Source organism: Berghia stephanieae, chromosome 8 (assembly GCF_034508935.2).
Source record: "Berghia stephanieae isolate SIO BIC M18660-M18661 chromosome 8, UCSD_Bste_1.3, whole genome shotgun sequence".
Classification (NCBI taxonomy): domain Eukaryota; kingdom Metazoa; phylum Mollusca; class Gastropoda; order Nudibranchia; family Aeolidiidae; genus Berghia; species Berghia stephanieae.
In genome coordinates, this window is record NC_088367.1 from 40999767 (window position 1) to 41021059 (window position 21293).

General features: G+C 34.4%; 1 protein-coding gene and 1 non-coding gene across 4 annotated transcripts in view; one reads left to right on the plus strand and one right to left on the minus strand.

Moving 5' to 3' along the window:
* LOC144978684 (E3 ubiquitin-protein ligase rfwd3.L-like) overlaps positions 1 to 11752 on the minus strand; it is a 31983-nt gene extending 20231 nt beyond the window's left edge. The window contains exons 1-3 of one of the 3 annotated variants that reach the window (XM_078925082.1): positions 11563 to 11752; positions 8409 to 9413; positions 5333 to 5413 (exon numbers count right to left, since the gene is read on the minus strand). In XM_078925082.1, the coding sequence (XP_078781208.1) occupies positions 5333 to 5413; positions 8409 to 9278 (951 nt within the window). In that variant the 5' untranslated portion in view covers positions 9279 to 9413; positions 11563 to 11752. The remainder of the gene's footprint in view (positions 1 to 5332; positions 5414 to 8408; positions 9414 to 11562) is intronic. The other 2 variants (XM_078925083.1, XM_078925084.1) reach the window with 2 other exon arrangements.
* A 227-nt stretch (positions 11753 to 11979) lies between these two features.
* Trnar-acg (transfer RNA arginine (anticodon ACG)) lies at positions 11980 to 12052 on the plus strand. Its single transcript has one exon. It is a non-coding gene; the product is annotated as a tRNA-Arg (tRNA).
* The last annotated feature ends 9241 nt before the right edge of the window (positions 12053 to 21293 follow it).

Consider the following 21293-nt stretch of genomic DNA (forward strand, 5'->3'; position numbering starts at 1 on the left):
ACCCCTTGCAAAGCGCTTTGAGCACGTTTAGTGGATATATTGCTCTTGTTTTGCAATTTCTCAAGGTCGTCCAATGTTTTAGAGTCCATTTGCACTCTTGGCAGGCAGGTCTTTGTCTAGAGTGACAGACAGGGTGGTCAGTGGTTTTCCTCTGAATATTTTTCAAGATTTTGTGCAGTCTGTTGACTGGTAAAGCACAGAAAGTTGGCGTACTCACATACGATGCCACAACAGTCTCCAGAAGTCAATAATTGAAGGGAAGTTTAATGGGAAATGAGGGAGAGGGAGACAACGAAAGCGCTGGTTGGGAAAATATAAAAGAAATGACTGGGGAGTATGATGGAGGACTGCTCAGAGATGGCGATGGACAGAGAATTTGTGAAAGACTATGGCATCCAACTACCTCTATGAGAAGGAACCCCGGTACAGTCTGTCGACACGGCTTAATTTATGGGACTTCTATGTACGTATCGTTCGACAAATGGATGATGCCAAGTCTGCAAAGATAGATCATCATCAAGCCCTACTGCAACCTCCTCGTGGTGTCGAACGGTAACAGGTCAACAGGTCAAGCTGGCCAACTGCAGAGGGCGACAAGAATAGGCAATGGCAGTCCATTCTTGTAACTTTGCCGAGTTAACTGCATGAATAAGTCCAAAAAGTTAAACGGTGACAGCGTAAAGGGGAGCATGTTTTCACGGAAGACTGCTGCCTCGCTCGGTTGGGAGCGTGATGTTCGTCAGGTCACACCGAACCGTCAGCCAGTTACTAGGCGAAATAAATTTAACAAATGTGACAAAACCAAAATTGGGACATGGAATGTCAGGACCTGTGCCCAAAAAGGAAAACTAAACAACATTCTAAAAGAAGTGAAACGGCTCCAAATAAATATTCTTGGCCTGGCAGAGATGAGATGGAAAGAGCAGGGAACCATGTCAAAACAAGAAAACAACACGACATATAAGATCATATGGAGTGGTGGAACCTCTTTCCAAAAAGGAGTAGGGATGATCTTAGACCAACAATCAACCAAATTTTACAAAGGGCACGTAGCAATCTCAGACAGAGTTTTGCTGGTTAAGCTAAGAGGACCTGTAGTTGACACCAATATTATTCAAGTTTATGCACCAACAGAAGAGGCGACAGATGCAGATATGACAGAGTTTTACCATTCACTAGACAAAGCAAAACGAATGTGTAAATCACAAGAAGTCCTTATGGTAATGGGGGACCTAAATGCTAAGATTGGCAGAGGCAGAGATGGTGACATAATCGGACCACATGGACTCGGAGACAGAAATGAACGTGGAAACATCTGGGCAGATTGGTGTAGAACAAATAAATTAATGATTTCAAACACCTGGTTTCAACAACACCCAAGAAGAACCTGGACATGGCAATCACCAGGGGAAAGAGCAAGGAACCAGATAGACTTTATAGCAGTATCATCAAGATTCAGAAATGGCATATTAAATTGCAAAGCCTACCCAGGCGCCGATGTAGACAGTGACCATGTCCCAGTTGTTTGTACAGTAAGGATAAAGTTTAAAGCTATTCAGAGAACAGCTGGTAGAATAAAGAGGGATTACAGGATATGCAAAGACAATGGCATACAAACAAAAATGAGAGAAGAATTTGAAAATGCACTCATGATACAAAGCCAAAGTGAACCTGATAACGAAAAATGTGAAAAACAATTTGATATATTCCAAAAGTGTGTCAAAGCAACTGCAGAAAAGCATTTACCAATAGCTCAAAGAAACAGCAAAAAGGAATGGATGACAAATGAAATTCTAAACCTATTTGAAGAAAGACGAAAATGCAACAGAGGGTCTGCAGAATACCAAACATTGAACAATCCAAATGCATCGAGGCACACGAGAACTATCTAGACTGGAAATGCTGCGAAATCGAAAGAGAATACAAACCCAACCCCCAACAAGCTCACCAAAGAATAAAAGAACTATCAGGGAAAAAGGAAAAGCAAAGCAGCAGGAAGTTGTATCCAAAACAAACAAGGGGAACTGCTATTTGAAGAACAACATATAGAAAGCCGATGGGTAGAATACATAGGCGAACTGTACAATGATCCAAATAGAAATGAACCACCACTGAAATTCAAAGAACCATTAAGCGGACCAAACATCACCAAAAGTGAAATTGAACATGCCATGGAACGAATGAGGGATGGTAAAGCAACAGGCCCTGATGAAATATCTGTAGAGGTATTAAAAAGCCTAGGAGATCTAGCAATTGATGAACTTCACATATTATTCAACAATATATACAACACTGGGAAAATTCCAGAAGATCTCTGTAACTCTATTTTCATAGCAATACCAAAGAAAGCAGGTGCAGTCAGATGCGAAAATTTTAGAACTATAAGTTTAATAAGCCACATCAACAAAATACTGTTGCGTATAATTATCAACAGGCTAAGGAATAAGATTAACCCCGAAATCGCAGAAGAACAATATGGATTCCAACCTGACAGAGGGACAAGGAACGCAATATACCTCCTCCGTGTTTTAAGTGAAAGAGCTATACAGGTTCAGACCCCACTATACCTCTGTTTTGTCGACTACAAAAAAGCTTTTGATAGAGTATGCCACGAAGAAATACTAAAACAACTGCACTCCATTGGCGCTGATGAGAAAGACCTCAGACTCATGCAAACATTATACTACACCCAGCAGGCATCTATCAAAATCGGAAACTCTACAGGCAATTCCATTCCTATTAAGAAAGGAGTCCGTCAAGGGTGTGTTGCCTCACCAGATCTGTTTAATCTATACCAAGAAACAATCACAACATAAATAATATAAGATACGCAGACAATACGGTACTCATTGCAACATCAGAAATCCAACTTCAAAAGATTGTTGACAAAATGGTAGTAGATAGTGAAGCCAAGGGAATGGAAGTGAATATCACCAAAACGGAATGCATGGTAATACAGAAAAACCCCGAAAACAACAACACCTGCAATATAACGATTCACGGCGAGCAACTTACCAACGTAGAAAGTTTTAAATACCTAGGTTCAATAGTGACAACAGATGGAAGATGTAACCAAGACATACGAGCAAGAATAACTCAAGCCAAACAGGCCTTCATCGACCTGGGAAACATTTTGAAAAACAAACAGATGTCGTTCGGGATTAAATTCCGAGTCTTGAAGTGCTACGTATGGCCAATCTTGTTATACGGATGTGAAAGCTGGACTACAAATGCAGAAACACAAAAGAACATTGAAGCTTTTGAAATGTGGTGCTTGAGAAGGATGCAGAGAATATCGTATACTGCACACAAAACGAACGAAGAAGTGCTAAAACAAACATACCAACAAAGGAAACTAATGCCCTTAATAGCGGATCGACAACTATCCTTTTTCGGACACATAGTAAGGAAAGATAAGAATGAATACCTGGCAAGTTGTGGAAAAATACCTGGTAAACGCGCCCGGGGGAGACAAAGAAAAACACTCATAGACCAACTGAAGGGCTTCACCAACCTAACAATCCAAGAGCTGTTTGAAAAAGCAAGAGACAGGGAGGAATGGAGAGAGATAATTCATGCAGTATCCGAAGCCTGGACCAGGCATGGAACCTAGAAGAAGAAGAGATGTACGTATCTTCTCAAAATGTATCAGAAAAGGAGCTAAATGGGTTTGTAAAATGTGAATGGTAGGTTTTCGGCGCATAATTTGATATACAGAGATTTGTTTGCAACTTGGTAATTTTTTACCGTCTTTAAATATCATTGAACAAGACAACAATACTAGAATAATAGAGTGAAATAAACTATGGACCGAAACAGTCTCCGGTTTTGTATTTCTAGGTTTAAGAATCCGATTTTAATAAGATGTAAATCACTATCAGCCATTGTTTAAGGGGGAGCGACATCAAAAATTATGAATTTTGACCCAGTTTGCTAAAATTAGATTTTGGTGGGATGTCGACATGTGACCATTTGTCTGCATAAAAAATTGCATGAGAACTTCATTTTCAGTTTTTTTTTACTCAAAATAACGTATTTTGTGACCCATAGTATGTTTAATACCCATTTTTAGTTTCAGTGGACTGATTTCATGAAAGAATATCAAATAGTCTTTATAACTAAGTAAAGGCAAAAACATATCAATGAAAAGTAAACGTTCTCCTCTATCTTCAACAACCAATCACTTTGTTCTTAATTATGTCATGTGGTCACAATCCAATCAGAGAGCGACAGGTGAGTTTTTTCCTATACTCGTTTACTTTGACTTTTAAATGCATTTTTCTCAAAACTGCAATTTTCGTCACTAAAAATCTATCTCCTTCCTCAGTTTTCAACCAATCTTCTTCAAACTTTCTACAAATGAGTGCCATACAAATACACAGGTCCTCTAGGAGCCAGATTTTTTTTAAAAATAATTTTATGAGTAATTTGAAATTATGTAACTTTTTTCAAAGGGAATAATCGAGTAATAACCTTGAACTTAATTTTTAAAGTTTTTCTAATTTAAAAATTAAAAATCGGGCTTCTAGATCATTTTTATTTTCCTTTTTTCTACCTCTGGCAAAAATAATATGGCAATCGGTTGATAAACAAAAAATCCTTTCACTTTTTAAGATGTGTTGTTTATTTTCCATAGCAACGGGCAACTTTTTTTTTAAAAAAATTATATGCAATCATCCTTCCCAAACATATACATTATAACTGTGCATAGAAGTTTAGGATATTTCATCAAATAAAAAAAATGACCCTTTAGTGTCGCCCCCCCCCCCCCTTAAGAAGTCGATTTTAATAAAATGTAAATCACTATCGGCCATTGTTCAAGAAGTCGATTTTAATAAGATGTAAATCACTATCAGCCATTGTTCAAGAAGTCGATTTTAATAAGATGTAAATCACTATCAGCCATTGTTCAAGAAGTCGATTTTAAAAAGATGTGTTTAATAAAATGTAAATCTACCAACTCGAAAAGGGCCAAAACGCGAAATCAAAAATCTTCAAACCAACTGCTCCTCGAATTTGGCCCGAATTTTTTTTTTAAAATCTCGTGACAATGGAACGTACCACCGATGGTTCGTGTTTTAGTTAGTTTTTTTTTTTAATTTCATAATGGTATTACAAGTAACCGAAGAACTAATAATATAAATTATCTCTGCAAGTACTCAATGTTGACTTATTTGAAACAGGTAACTACATCAGGACATGATCAACACAACATAGAACAATGAAGGAAAGGGCCTACATTCAATCTATTGATAAAATCACCAAGAGTCTCTGAAAGATAAATTATTGGGGAAAAAAAAAACAAACAAAAAAACCACTCATATACTCATACCTCTTCTTCATCATCAGTCCCTTCATCATTTTTTGTGTCTTTCACATCAGAGCCTTCATCATTTCTGTGTCGCTTCCTTGGCTGTGAAAAAGAAAATTGGATTCAATAGTCTGATGTCACGCCGCCAGGCAACGGCGGCCATCTTGGTTCTAAACAAAGAAAATCATTACTTTTTATTCTTCATGCTGGCTTGAACTTTTCATATGCCTTGTGATCAGAATGTGTAAAAGTCAAAACATTGTCAAATTTATGTTTTTTTTTTCCTCTGGATATGCTTTTATGCTCGCCAGAGAAATGTTTCATACGGCGTCCGCCATTGTTCCGGTAGTTTAGAGCCAGTGTTACTAAGTTACCACACGTCATTAGGAAGGAAGTGACGTTACTACTATTGAATCCTATTGAGACACTAAATATACAATGGTTACCACCTTATAGCCCGTCTTGTAGTAGCCCACATCATGTAATTATGTGATAATCCGCTAATCTCACATGAAATAATTCTTAATACTAAGAACACCCCCCCCCCCTCCCCCCAACATTAGGTGTCTGCAGCTAATGACCCAATATTTTTCACTGAAATTTGAAAACTTGTGGGAGAAAACACCTGGTTCAATATTTGTTTTATAGTTATAGACAAACACTTCAATGTTTAAATAAAATCACATCTGTCGCAATTATAGATTTAACAACCAATTTCATAGAGTGCTTTGTTATGCAACCGATTTATACCCGTGTCCGTCTAAGAGTGTCTCACCAGATCTGTCAGATTAATCATTATTCATAGGGTGGGAATTGAAAATCATGGTTTCAGAGGGAACATAGGGTGGGAATTGAAAATCATGGTTTCAGAGGCAACATAGGGTGGAAATTGAAAATCATGGTTTTAGAGGGAACATAGGGTGGGAATTGAAAATCATGGTTTCAGAGGGAACATAGGGTGGGAATTGAAAATCATGGTTTCAGAGGGAACATAGGGTGGGAATTGAAAATCATGGTTTCAGAGGGAACATAGGGTGGGAATTGAAAATCATGGTTTCAGAGGGAAAAGTGAATCCACCAAACCGCGGACTAACGCACCCAAACTTATGATGATGATGATGATGAAAATGTTAATGATGATAATAATATTACGGTAACAAGGCTAAAATTATCCTTCATAAGAAAAAAAATATTAATAAAATAAAATTATTAAATTACAAACAAAATAATTCATATTGATGAGGATGAAGGAGAGTTGATAGTCCTGTGGTCGAGTTGATGTGGTGGTGGCGGTGGTGGCTGTAGTAGTGTAGTAGTGATGATTATGATAGTTAACAAGAAACACTCACTAAATATATATTAGCTCCTTCTATCTGGGACACAATATATACACAAATTGAAAGTAGAACAAATAGATAGATATAATTATTTGTTATATTAATGTTATTAATATTATAATGTATCATAATACATTTATACTATTATTACTGTCCCTCCAGGAAAATGCCACTGCATCTGTGTGTGTGTGTGTGTGTGTATATATATATATATATATATATATATAATAAACATTATTTATATAATATATTTAATAAGTGTTATTTTAATCCATATCAAGGTAAGTTGTTGATTTTTTAAAGTGAACTATAATGACTACAATTTTTATCTCCTAAAACAAAAATTACGAATTAACAAATTTTCAAGTAGGCAGGTCTGTATAAAGTGATTAACAAACTTGAGACAATTGCAATCATCATCAAGTACATTTTCACCTAAATGTCTCACCCATACACCAGCACAAGATCCCACTAAAAGGAATACACTCAAATGCTTACATTATACATCCAAAATAACAAACATAACAATACATAACAGAAAGATGATTTAGAAGGAAAAAAAATATCATCTCCCAAAACAATTTTAAAAAACAAACTTTTTATATAGCGCAATATCCACTAAACGTGGTAAGGGCGTTTTACAAGGGGTCCCTGACCAACAGCAACACGTAACATGTAGAACGACGCATGACGTCTGTTAGGTGATATTACAATTATTTTCTGTTAGAGACAACGCTGTTAACGGCCAGGTACTCATTTTACACCTGAGTACGGTGAGAGAATGTGAGTAAAGAGCTTTTTCCATGGACTCAACTATGAGCCGAGCGCGAGGCTCAAACCCAGGACCTTCCGATCCGAAAGCGAGTGTCATACCACTAGACCACATAGCCGCACTATAACTATGCATATTTCCCTCCCAGCCAAGCAGGAAAAAAACAAGTAATCTCTGCTTATCGTGATTCTATGTGACGTTCGAACAAGATATGTGTGTGTGACTGTTGTAGTGATTTTGTAGCCGAATGAATGAACTTGTGTGATGCGAAAGAAACTATTGTAAAGCACCTCTGAGCACTATTTGTGGATGCTGGTGCTATATCAAATAATAATAATAATAATAATAATAATAATAATAATAATAATAATAATAATAATAATAATAATAATAATAATAATAATAATAATAATAATAATATACAAGTTGGAAAACAGAAAACAAGGGGATAGAAGACACAGTAGGTGTCACCCTACCCACTATGGGAAGCCAGGAACCCCACCCAGAAAATGAGGTAAGACTACAGTCCCAGACTGATGAATTTGTTTATGAAAAAAATTATCCCATTATCACACGCAGAGGGGTCCCAATAGCTCAGTTGGTAGAGCACTCGCTTCACACGCAAAGGGACCAAGATCGAGATTTGTTTCAAACTACCTCCCCCCCCCCCTCCCTGTCCACCCAGCAGTGAATGAGTAGCTGATTTTGCTGGAAAGTTCTTTGCAATAGACTAGCGTCCTATCCAAAGGATAGCAAGCAATTGCTATTGTCCATTTCATGCTATAGAAACCGGGATAAATTCTGGCTCAATGGGCCCAATGGCTCTGAAGGACTTTTTTTTTTTAATCACACGCAGATGTGAGCTGAGAAAATTTCAATCTCTATATTTTACAGTGATCACTTTTTTTGAGGCAAAGCTCTTAAACTTTAAATAAATAAAAATTACAACAAATATTATACTCTCACATATAAACAAACAAAAATATACCTTGGATGGAGTCGTCGGTGGTGAAAAAGCAATTGCAGACGACAGTACAGGAGATCTCTTGAGATAGTGAATGAATTCAGAAACAACACTGACCATTTCTCTGTCACTGACAACAGCCTCTGGACTTTGTTCAATATACTGTCTAAGATTCCTCACTGTGTCCAGCATTCTGGAGGAATCAAATACATTAAGCCCATTGACACTAGCACTAGAATTTGAATTTGATACTGCTTGAGCAACGGATAGATCTGTCTCTAAAGCGACTGTTCTATCACATTGTTGGGAACTAGTATCACTGAGCAGACGACTTTGGTTCTGTGACGACTGCGCATTATTGTCATGTGAAGAAACAGCAATATCTTGTTCCCCTGTGATGAGATCAGAAAATCTTGTCATAAGTAACTCATCAAAAATCGATCTTTCCTCTTCACACCGTGGTGGACCTAAGTTATAAATTCTTTCCACGCTCAAGCGATTTTTCAATTCAGAGGCAACATCACAAAGTGATGCCAAATCTCTTTCACGATAAAAGTCATTGGACACCACATTCCTTGATATTGCATATCTACTAAGCCTTTGATTTGATGAGTTAGAAGAACTTGTGCTAGGTTGGGAACCAGTGTTTGTGGACTCTGGGCGAGACAGTAACTCAGCTGCTTGTAATAATAATCTTGCACTTTCTACTCTTGAACGAATATCTGTTGACTGTCTTTGACCTTGAACTTGAGCTTCAGTTTGGTCAAGATTTCCAATATGGCTAGCAGCATGAATTGTAGCAATATTACTATTCATTTCAATTTCATCTTCAGATGACTCATCAATGACCACCATATCATCAGAAAAACTTGTTCTTCGCATCCTATGATCCATTAGTAGATTGGCTTTTTTTTTGACACAGAGTCTATAGACACCACTACAAGTAAGAGGTTTTTCACAGGAGGCCAATGGTCACTTTTGCGTAAATTGTCTTGAGTTACAGCTACAAATACGTTCTCCAAAGTCTGGCTGGTTGAAATTGCATATGAAAAAAAAAAAAGTATTTTTTCATTATTGCACCCAACTCACAAACCTTTTATTAAACCACTTATTTTTATAGGGTTTTTTTTTTTTGGTGTGCTATACAAGAATATAACCATTAAATCGTGTTACAAATTGATAGATTTTGTGTGAAATGTTTTTATTGTCCAAAGTTAGTTACTTCTGGCAGACTAATTCCTATTGACCATGATTATGTTCAATAAATTGTCAGTGTTATTTATTATTTGTTACTTGGCACCATTTAAAAGGAAAATGAAAGACGAAAATAATGAAAACCAAAATATCTGCGATATTCCTCTTTATAACGAAATTATGCATCTTTAATTGAACCCCTCTAAACGCGAACGGCAATTTCCAGTCACAACTTTCTTATGGGCGAGTTGGGTTACATTTTGACTCCCACTGCTGCTGCTCACTAAACTGCCTAGAGTAATAGATAGTAAACATTTTAAAAGACGCCACTGAGAACATATATGTTTTCCACTCCTTTCTGAGGATTGGAGAAATGGATACCTCTTTTCTGTGGTCGTTTCTTTTCTCTACAACAGTTTCAGTGAAGCTTTTAACTTTTAAGGACACAATTCAAAATTATTCATCACAATTTTGGACAATGAATGTCAATGTAGGCATAATTTTCGTCTTTCAGTTTTGTTTTAAATGGTGCCAAGTAACGAAAAATCCATCAAAAATTTCAGGAGTTGTATGAAGTTAAAATTTGGCAATTTTCAAATGCGTTTTTAAAACTAAATCTAAACTTTATCCATGCCAAATTTCAGGGCTCTATATATAATGCGCAGACACTGTTTAACCCTGTGCCAAAATGCCATGTTTTCATTATCTTCTCATCATGGCTGCCCGATATTAATATTCATATCAATATCTTTTAATTTAGTTATTCATTACTTTAAATTTAGTCCTTAATATTCAGTACTATTATTTACTATGACATAGACATGTTTTTTTATTTTTAATACATACTTTCCAACTTTTTTTATGGGCATTTTATAGTTTTTATTTTAAAAGTTGATATATTTATTTTCTTGTAAAATCTGATATTAATAATATTGATATTTTAAAAATGCCAATTGCTTTAATTTTATTTCATTTTGCAATCAAGTTTCTTTCCCATATTTGTTATCAGTTGTATTCACATTCTAAATAATTATGGTAAGAAGTTCCATAAGTTATAAATCTTGACAACCCACACATTGAGAGAGAAGGGGGGGGGGGGGGGATAAAATTATATTAATTTTCAGTCCAAATGATGGAATAGTAAGAGCAATAAACCCAAAGTGGTTTAGCAGAATTTTTAAAAGCCAGAACTTTCCAATTAAAATAGACAAACTGCCTTTGTGTGAATCCTTTTCAATTAATTTGAACTTATTTCATTCTGCCATTTTAGTTTGGCAATTAAATTGCCAGAGATAAAAAATAAACGCATTATATCATTTCGCAACATGTTTATATCTTTTCAGTTAATAAATATTAAATACTGAACTTGAACTGTCCCTGAAGCCCAAGCCCTTCTTTATTCTATGCATTAAATCAAAGAGGGGAATTATTTGCAATTGTTTCAGTGAGATATTTGGGGATAAATCCAAAACTGATATTACTAATAGCAAATTATGTCTCTTATTCTTATGTCTATGTCTAGCCAATTTTTAAAAAACTATGTAACATTTGCGTCGAATTATTAATTATTATGTGTAATAGTTAATTGGCTGGGTTGGGGTTTGAAATTTGTATCTTCTTCTTTAATTTAATAATGTAAATGCACTGTCCTCAATAAGACGAACATTTTTGTATATAAGAACTCCATATTGACTGTTTTAACCATTTTTTATTAAATTGTAATTTTGGATAAAAATCAGTCTGAAATTTCTGACTTTGAATGAACTGCCGTAACTACATTTCTAATCAAAATAGAAACAAAATTCAAACTGGTTTGTAATCAGTGTTGCCTGCTCTTCCACATGACATTGGTTTTCAAGTGCGTGAGTTACATTTAGAATTTCTATTTTTGTTATACTCCCAACTAGAGAATGAGTCAACGAGAAAAATCTCTGCGCCTTTGCTTTCCCAACATGACATAACATAAGTTCCTTAAAAGACGTACTTAACCCAATTCAAACATGGAAAATACTGTTTATTCAGTCATCTCAGAATATGACTCATGAACTTTAAATAAGGTCTTAATTCCTATACACAGAAGAAACACAAGCAGGTGATTGAAAATTGATGAACTCCGCTGAATTGAGTTGATTTTCTGTTGTTGTTTTTTTTTTCCGCGGTACGGTATCGAAAGTAAAAGTAAAGTTAAATTTAAAAAGTCGCCTATAATAGTACAGCAAAGAAACAAAAGATAACCTTGAAACCAAAACGCCTATTGAATTTAAATTGTATTCGGCGAACAAGATTTAGCACACGCACACAACAAGGACAAAACAAATCAATATATATATTATTGAACTATGAATAATTAGTTCAAATATTATTCTGTATATTATTTTTACATTCGCCTTCCACGTCAGCAGGGCCTGTGGCGCAACGGATAACGCGTCTGACTACGGATCAGAAGATTCCAGGTTCGAATCCTGGCAGGCTCGAACTTTTTTTTTTCTTTTTTTTTTGTGTGTGTGTGTTTGAGACAGGCCTGGAGGACAATTTCTTTTTTTGTTTTGTTTTGGTCTTCTCTTCAACTGTCTACAGTGGCTCACAATTTTATGCTCTATTTAGTTAGACACGGATTAAATACTACAACCTATTTATATTAATGCGTCATGGAATATTTTACTCCTAGCCCCTGCTTTAATGATTCCTTATCAGAAATAAATTTATACTTAACATTAGAGAGTAGGGCGTAATCTGCTTTAGGTTAGAATTATATAAAGTTGGAGTCATGGCCAAATGTGACCCACGGCTCCCAACTGGTTTTATGTCGGTTTGAACCAGATGCTGATAGCAAAATTTCAAATTGAAATAATCAGATATTTAAATGTATAGCTTTTCGTACGTATAGAAATTATTGTCACCCTCCCCAAGAAATCATCATATGAACTAAATCCAAATCTTATATTATTTAGCTTCTAAACAATTCTGGCTTAAAACCGAGTTCTTCTTCTTCTTCTTCTTCTTCTTCTTCTTCTTCTTCTTCTTCTTCTTCTTCTTCTTCTTCTTCTTCTTCTTCTTCTTCTTTCTTCTTCTTCTTCTTCTTATTATTATTATTATTATTATTATTATTATTATTATTATTATTATTATTATTATTATTATTATTATTATTATTATTATTATTATTATTATAATGATGATGATGATGATGATGATGATGATGATGATGATGATGATGATGATGATGATGATTATTATGATTATTATTATTATCATTATTATTATTATTATTATTATTATTATTATTATTATTATTATTATTATTATTATTATTATTATTATTATTATTATTATTATTATTATTATTATTATTATTATTATATTTTATTATTATTATCATCATTACTTTCAGTATTATTATCATCATTATTACCACTATTTTAATTACTTTTTTTCGCCTATTACAAGAGCTGTAACCTAACAATAATTGCCTATTTGGACAATAAAGATTATTATTATTATTATTATTATTATTATTATTATTATTATTATTATTATTATTATTATTATTATTATTATTATTATTATTATTATTATTATTATTATAACAGATGCATAAAGGCATTTATTATAATTGTTGGGTTTGTTGTTTTTAAAAAAAATAACACCATGCATAAAGACAATCTCCAAGAATAGTCCGAGACACTTCTTCTTCTTCTTCTAGGTTCCATGCCTGGTCCAGGCTTCGGATACTGCATGAATTATCTCTCTCCATTCCTCCCTGTCTCTTGCCTTTTCAAACAGCTCTTGGATTGTTAGGCTGGTGAAGCCCTTCAGTTGGTCTATGAGTGTTTTTCTTTGTCTCCCCCGGGCGCGTTTACCAGGTATTTTTCCACAACTTGCCAGGTATTCATTCTTATCTTTCCTTACTATGTGTCCGAAAAAGGATAGTTGTCGATCCACTATTAAGGGCATTAGTTTCCTTTGTTGGTATGTTTGTTTTAGCACTTCTTCGTTCGTTTTGTGTGCAGTATACGATATTCTCTGCATCCTTCTCAAGCACCACATTTCAAAAGCTTCAATGTTCTTTTGTGTTTCTGCATTTGTAGTCCAGCTTTCGCATCCGTATAACAAGATTGGCCACACGTAGCACTTCAAGACTCGGAATCTAATCCCGAACGACATCTGTTTGTTTTTCAAAATGTTTCCCAGGTCCATGAAGGCCTGTTTGGCTTGAGTTATTCTTGCTCGTATGTCTCGGTTACATCTTCCATCTGTTGTCACTATTGAACCTAGGTATTTAAAACTTTCTACGTTGGTAAGTTGCTCGCCGTGAATCGTTATATTGCAGGTGTTGTTGTTTTCGGGGTTTTCTGTATTACCATGCATTCCGTTTTGGTGATATTCACTTCCATTCCCTTGGCTTCACTATCTACTACCACTTTGTCAACAATCTTTTGAAGTTGGATTTCTGATGTTGCAATGAGTACCGTATCGTCTGCGTATCTTATATTATTTATGTTGTGACCTCCCACTTTTATTCCCTCCATATTATTTATGCCCCTCATGATTGTTTCTTGGTATAGATTAAACAGATCTGGTGAGGCAACACACCCTTGACGGACTCCTTTCTTAATAGGAATGGAATTTCCTGTAGAGTTTCCGATTTTGATAGATGCCTGCTGGGTGTAGTATATATGTTTGCATGAGTCTGAGGTCTTTCTCATCAGCGCCAATGGAGTGCAGTTGTTTTAGTATTTCTTCGTGGCGTACTCTATCAAAAGCTTTTTTGTAGTCGACAAAACAGAGGTATAGTGGGGTCTGAACCTGTATAGCTCTTTCACTTAAAACACGGAGGAGGTATATTGCGTTCCTTGTCCCTCTGTCAGGTTGGAATCCATATTGTTCTTCTGCGATTTCGGGGTTAATCTTATTCCTTAGCCTGTTGATAATTATACGCAACAGTATTTTGTTGATGTGGCTTATTAAACTTATAGTTCTAAAATTTTCGCATCTGACTGCACCTGCTTTCTTTGGTATTGCTATGAAAATAGAGTTACAGAGATCTTCTGGAATTTTCCCAGTATTGTATATATTGTTGAGACACTTACCGAGCACTTAAAAGTCACCAAATTGCTTTCCAAGGTTCCAAAACATTTTGGATAGGTTTTACCTATCTACATATTATGATATATGTAGGTCTGGCATCCGAGCGAAAATATGGGCCTAGTTAACACTTGTAGTGGACAATATTTTGCGTCACTTTTTTAGATGTCCATTACAACAATGATGAGCCCATAATGAATTGGGTTATCAGACCAGCAAATAAGTGCACGTCGGTTTTACTAACGTGGATATAGATAGTATCATTGGTTTTACCTAAATCGATTAATAAATATGTGAATTATGCCATTCTACTCCATTCGTTTTCCATGAATTGCCTATGTGCTTTATTGTGCTAAAATTTGAAGTGAATGCATTCAACAAATGTTTTTTAGAGTCACAGCACATTTTGATCAAAAACATTTTTAAGTAAAAAGAAGGACTTTAAAAAATCTAAAGCAATTTCTAATTTACTTAATTTTATTCCAAAAAATGTGAACTAGGGGTGCTTAAAACGAGCCAATAAAATGGAGAGATGTGACTCATATTATAAGGACACAACACAAAACAAACGACGTTTCGGTCTTTGGCCCTTTTTTTTTCAAGTAAATACGATATATATAATATATATTATGATAAATAATAAATAATGAATTTATATAGCGCCTAAACATCCACGTTAATCGTGCTCTAATAAAATGTTTAAAAATCAAAACAAAACAAAATTAAAAATCACGACACCACATAAAAGGCATGAATACAGAAACAAAATCTAAGCAACATCTATTTCATAAAATTAAGCTTAGGCTTCTTTTTTATGAAATGGATGTTGCTTAGATTTTTTTTTCTGTATTCATGCCTTTATAATATATATGTGTGTATGATTCTGTTTGTTTTGTTTGAGTTTTAATGGTTTTACGGCGCTTGCAACAGATTTAGGTCATTTCAATGCCAATAAAATGGAAAATAAAAATGGGATGGTAAAAAAATTCTAGATTTGAAATTGAAAGTACACGAGACAAAAAAAAAAAAAGTAAGACAAAGAGGTATGGTTCAAATAGGGGGTAGATGCAGATTCCAAGAGCACACTGTCGGTGATTTTGTTTTTATTGTTTTTAAGGGTTTTACGGCGCTTGCAACACATTAAGGTCATATCAGCGCCAGTAAAAAGGAAGAAAATTGGATAATGAAAAGATTCTAGATGTATAACTAAAAGGACTTGAGGAAAAAGTAAGACAAATTGGGAACAGATGTAGATTCCAAGCGCATACTATCAGTGTAATTAGTTTGAGATCACCTAAAAGTCTCACCCAGACACCAACACAGAGAGATGATTTACAAGGGAAAAAATATAATCTCCCAAGACAATAACTATGCATTTGACTGTTTCACTCCCAGCCAAGCACTACGGACAGGCAAGGGCAAAATCAAGTAATCTCATTCCAAGACAAAGACAGAAAGCAAATTGGAAAACAGAGATATGGGGATAGACGACACAGAAAGTGCCACCCTGCCCATTATGGGAGGCCAGGAACCCGATAGTGTTCCTCGTTCGAGATCACCTAAAAGCCTCATCTAGACATAAGCACAGGATCTCACAATGAGAAATATACAAACCACAATATACTCAAAACAAAAACTAGCAATACATAACAGAGATATGATTTACAATGAAAGAAAATACCATCTCCCAAACCTAATTCATTTGACTGTTTCCCTCCCAGCTATGGTCTTCAGCCAGGGCTAGAAAAAAAAACAACAACTCAATCATCCAATTACAAGACAAAGACAGAATGCAACCAGGAAAACGGATAAAGAGGGATAGAAGGCACGGGAAGTGGCCTCCAAAAGACCCCATCCAGAGAGGAGGAGGAGAAGAAGAAGAAGAAGAAGAAGAAGAAGAAGAAGAAGAAGAAGAAGAAGAAGAAGAAGAAGAAGAAGAAGAAGAAGAAGAAGAAGAAAAAGAAGAAGGAGGAGGAGTAGGACGAGAAGAAGGAGAAGGAGGAGGAGGAAAAGGAGAAGGAAGAGTTTGAAATCAAACCAACTCAAAACATATTGTGATGGTAATATATGTTTAAATAAATTGTTTTTATTAAATTTTGTTTTCAAAAAAAAAAAAAAATAAATTGCATAGAAAGTACAAATCAAACAAACAACTGATCTAACACGATTCAAATCTACACAAAAACCAAACGCTTGGGAACGTAATGTCAAGGTCAATTAAAATATCAAAACGAATTTTACTTACGTCATGCCTCAATCAAAATGAAAAACGAAGTTGTATAAAAAATTATGGTGTAATAAAATGAACAACAACAAAAAGAAAAGAATAATAATTTAAACAAATAAAATAAAATAAAAACAAACAAACAAACAAAAAACAAAACAAAACAAAAAAACAAAACAAAAACAAATGGAATTGATGCTTTTAAGACAAGTAAATAATATTTTATCACAGACCGACTGATGATCCAAGAACACGTCAGTCACGAAAATACACTTTATCTTATAGTAAAATAAAGTATAATGTGTATAATTTGAAATCAAATTTAATCCGTGGTATTGAATGTTTATTATCGGTTATTATTATTAAAATATCAAACAACAGCAACGGCAATGAATATTTTGGGGAAAGAGGGATAATTTCCTCTTCACTTTTAAGAAGAAAAAAAATAATATTAAAAAATAAATTTCGTTATGTACATTTTAAAAATAATAAGAAGAGTAATCTTGTTTCAATGTACATACAAAACACAACAACAATAGATGTACTTTTGCTTTACTAGTGTACAGGGTATTAAAAGGTCAGTTGGCCTAAATCACCCACGATATATGATATGATATGATATGACATGATATATGATATGATGTACCAAAGTCGTATTACTTCAATTTCATAATATTTTCTTTTAGCATAAAAAGACATTTTCTACTTTGATATCAAGTAAAATAAATGATGAAATAGTCATGTTTAACTTAATTATAAAATACCCCCTTTTTTTTTTTTTTTTGTTTGTTGCTTTAGGTCTCTTCCAACACAATTGAGGTTATATGAGAGACCGCTGAAACAAAAAAACAAGCAATCTAACAAAAATAGTACAAATGTCAATCAAAATCATAACCTAAAGATATCATAAGCTAAATTATAAATAACCAAGAACAAACAGCAGAGGATTTACAGGAAAAAAAAATATCCCCTGTCAAAAATACAATCACAAACCAAAGAAGCAGGATAGGCTAGTAAAGAGAAGAAGAAACGACATCACTATCGGATCGTACACCCATGCGAACATCATAGGTATATGATTCAAGGGTGATGCTCCCATCCAACCACCCGCAAAATACCCCCTTCCCCCCTCCCCTAAACAAATTCAATAAAACAAAATAAAATAATAGATGTTGTGTGTATTGTCATGTAAATAGAGGAAACAAACATTTCTGATCAATTATTTTTACTACATATTATTAAATATAGAAAATGTATAAATCAAGCATTATTTAAAAATTTAAAAAATAAAATAAATTATCAAAAAAATTTTAAAATTCAAACGCATAAAATAAAAATTGCTAACAATCTTAAGTAGACACTTTTGAGTATATAATATAATTATTACAATATTCATCAGATTCAGATACAAGGTAACATTAATAATAAGCTACCATAAAAATGTAAAATCGCAGAAGATTTCAGATTAAGCAGAAATGACACACAAGTGTTTGTTTTAATGTTTTTAAGGGATTTACGGCGCTTGCAACACATTTAGGTTTTATCAGTTATCAGCGACAGCATAAAGGAAGAAAATGGGAAAGTGAAAATCTAGAATTACAATTAAAGAACCCAAGAAAAAGTAAGACAAAGGGGAACTGGGAACAAATAGGGAGCAGATATATATTCCAAGAGCATACCATCAATGTACTTAGTTTGAGATCACCTATAAGTCTCATCCGGACACAAGCACAAGATCCTACAAAGAGGAATACTTTCAAATGCTTACATTATGCATTCAAAATAACAAAAATAATAATACATGACAGAGAAATGATTCACAAGGGAAAAAAATATCATCTCCCAAAACAATAACTATGCATTTGACTCCCTCCCAGCCAAGGATTCCAGTTGGGGCTGGGACAAAACTAAGTAATCCTATCCCAAGACAAAGACGGAAAGCAAATTGGAAAATAGTTATAAGAGGGTAGAAAACACAGTAAGTGCCACTCCTCCCACTGTGGGAGGCCAAGAATCCCACCCAGTGACACATAAAATACTTCAATTCTATATATCTTTTTCAATGATCAAAACGTTCCACCAATATTGAACGATTTCAACAATCTCAAAACATACTTTTGTCAAATTAAATTGGTTTTAATGGGGGAGAAATTGATTAAAATGTGTCATGAATCAGCAGTAAATTTCTAACAATATCCTACATTGGTGTAATGATTCATTTAATTTTTTTTTTTTTTTGGTTTTTATGATTTTACGGCGATTCAGTCAATAAATTTTAGAATGATACTGAAGATAACAGAAATGTACTTACAAACATCCAAGAGAAAAAAAAGACAATGTTTCTGGGTTAAACAGACAACAGATGTAGATCCAAAAGCAACCTATCGATGAGTCAAATTTGACACCACTAAAAGTTCCACCTTGACACCTATATTGGATCCCACCAGGAGAAGGACCTACAACCAGATGGTTTACAAAGTGCATATTATATTAATACGTAAAAAAATACATGATTTGCACATTAAAAATATTTTTAAAATCTCTTACAAAACGATAAATCTATCTAAATGTCTCCCTACTACCACAAAAAGACTACAGAAAGGGCCCAGATGAAATCACATTATGATCTCATTCTAGAGTGAGGACACAAGGCCATGCAGAGTGGACAATGTTTTATAGGAGGATAGAGGAGATAGCAAACGTAGTGTGGACCTGTGAAGAATCCACTGGCCGAGAGGCAACCAACGATTGATACAAGTTGAGGTAAAGTCAATTAAAAACAGCATATTATCATTATTTGTCATAATGGGAAGCAAAAGTCATGACGTGACACCTTTCTCTCATCTGGTTAAAAAATCATTGGAAGTGTGTAACCAGTCCTCCGGAGGACTAACAATGAATAGAATACTTATTGAATCATAAGGTAGAACAACTATCTAAGTAGTAGTAGCAGGACGTACAGTCAGATTCTTCTGATTGTGGAGCGTAAAAAAGGCGAGGATAGATGACCAGCTTTTATTTAGGCTAGAAAATATAAGATGTATCACTTTGACACCAGAAGATCAAATTACACAAGGCATGTTTCTTTCCAGTCTTTCAGAGGACAGGTTCCACACTTCCAAGGAGATTGAACCAGTAATTTGACATCACACTATCTACTGTTCCCCATTAGTTCTGGAAATAATTCGTATTATTCAGGCATCGTTGTTTTGTGTCTCAAGATACACATAGGAAGACTATAAATAATCGCAGACCTGCACTGACAACAATTTTTTTTAAAAAGTTCTTTTAATTTCCTAAAAATATAAATTATGAATATCTCTTTGATTAACCCATTCCTTACCAGCCAAAGGAAAATTGTCACATTCGTTACGATACAAACCAACAGTTTTTTCATTCTGATTTCTCTTGTACATTACAAAATTGTAAAGAAATGCTTTGATTACAGCTATAAATACTAAACACTGTGTTGTAGACATTTTGCTGAACAACATTCTGTATAGAATGCACTTGTTAATTTTTTTGTTTGATTAGGAAAAGTCTATTTTTGTGTTGGGTGGGTTAAGTTTTCAGGAGAAATTCTAAAAATGGCTGGTAAGGAGAGAGTTAAACTTAAATTTCAATCTAAGATACATTCATCAAATCACCCTGGAAAGAAAGGGTTTTTAACTTCAAGTTAGAGTTTTTTTTTTAATTTAATAATTGAGCTTTTATAGAGCGCAAAATCCACTAAATATGTTCAAAGCACTTTACAAAGGGTCTCTGACCAACAGCAACACGTAACATAAAGGACAAGACATGGTGCCTGTTAGGCTGATATTACAAATTTTTTACTGATAGAGACAACACTGTTAACGGTCAGGTACTCATTTTACACCGGAGTACAGAGAGAAAATGTGAGTAAAGAGCCTTTTCCCAGGACTCAAATATGTGCCGAGCAAAGCTCGAACCTAAGACCTTCTGATCCGAAAGCGAGTGTCATACCAGTAGACCACATATCCACACAATCTAAACCCAGCGTAGAAGGGTTAAAAATCAGATAAAACCATAAAATCATGAGAAAAATCCCAATTGTTAAAATAGTTGGTCCTGACAACAACAAAAAAAGAAAAACAATTTTCTAGATTCTAATCTAATAATAATAATTTTAAAATATGTTGAAGTGACAGGTCTGTAAACGGAGAAGTGTAATTTACACAATAATTTAAAATAGGTAGATAGTAGGAATTGCATAGAGATGGTGTAATATCAATCATATAAATTTATTCTAAAATGCCCAGAATGGGATATAAAACCTTGTTATAACAATGATGGAAGGCTGCCTGAAGACTAAAAAAACTCTCAATACAAGATGAAATGTACAAAGTGGTCCTTCACAGTCATAGAAAAGCTCTTACAATACAATA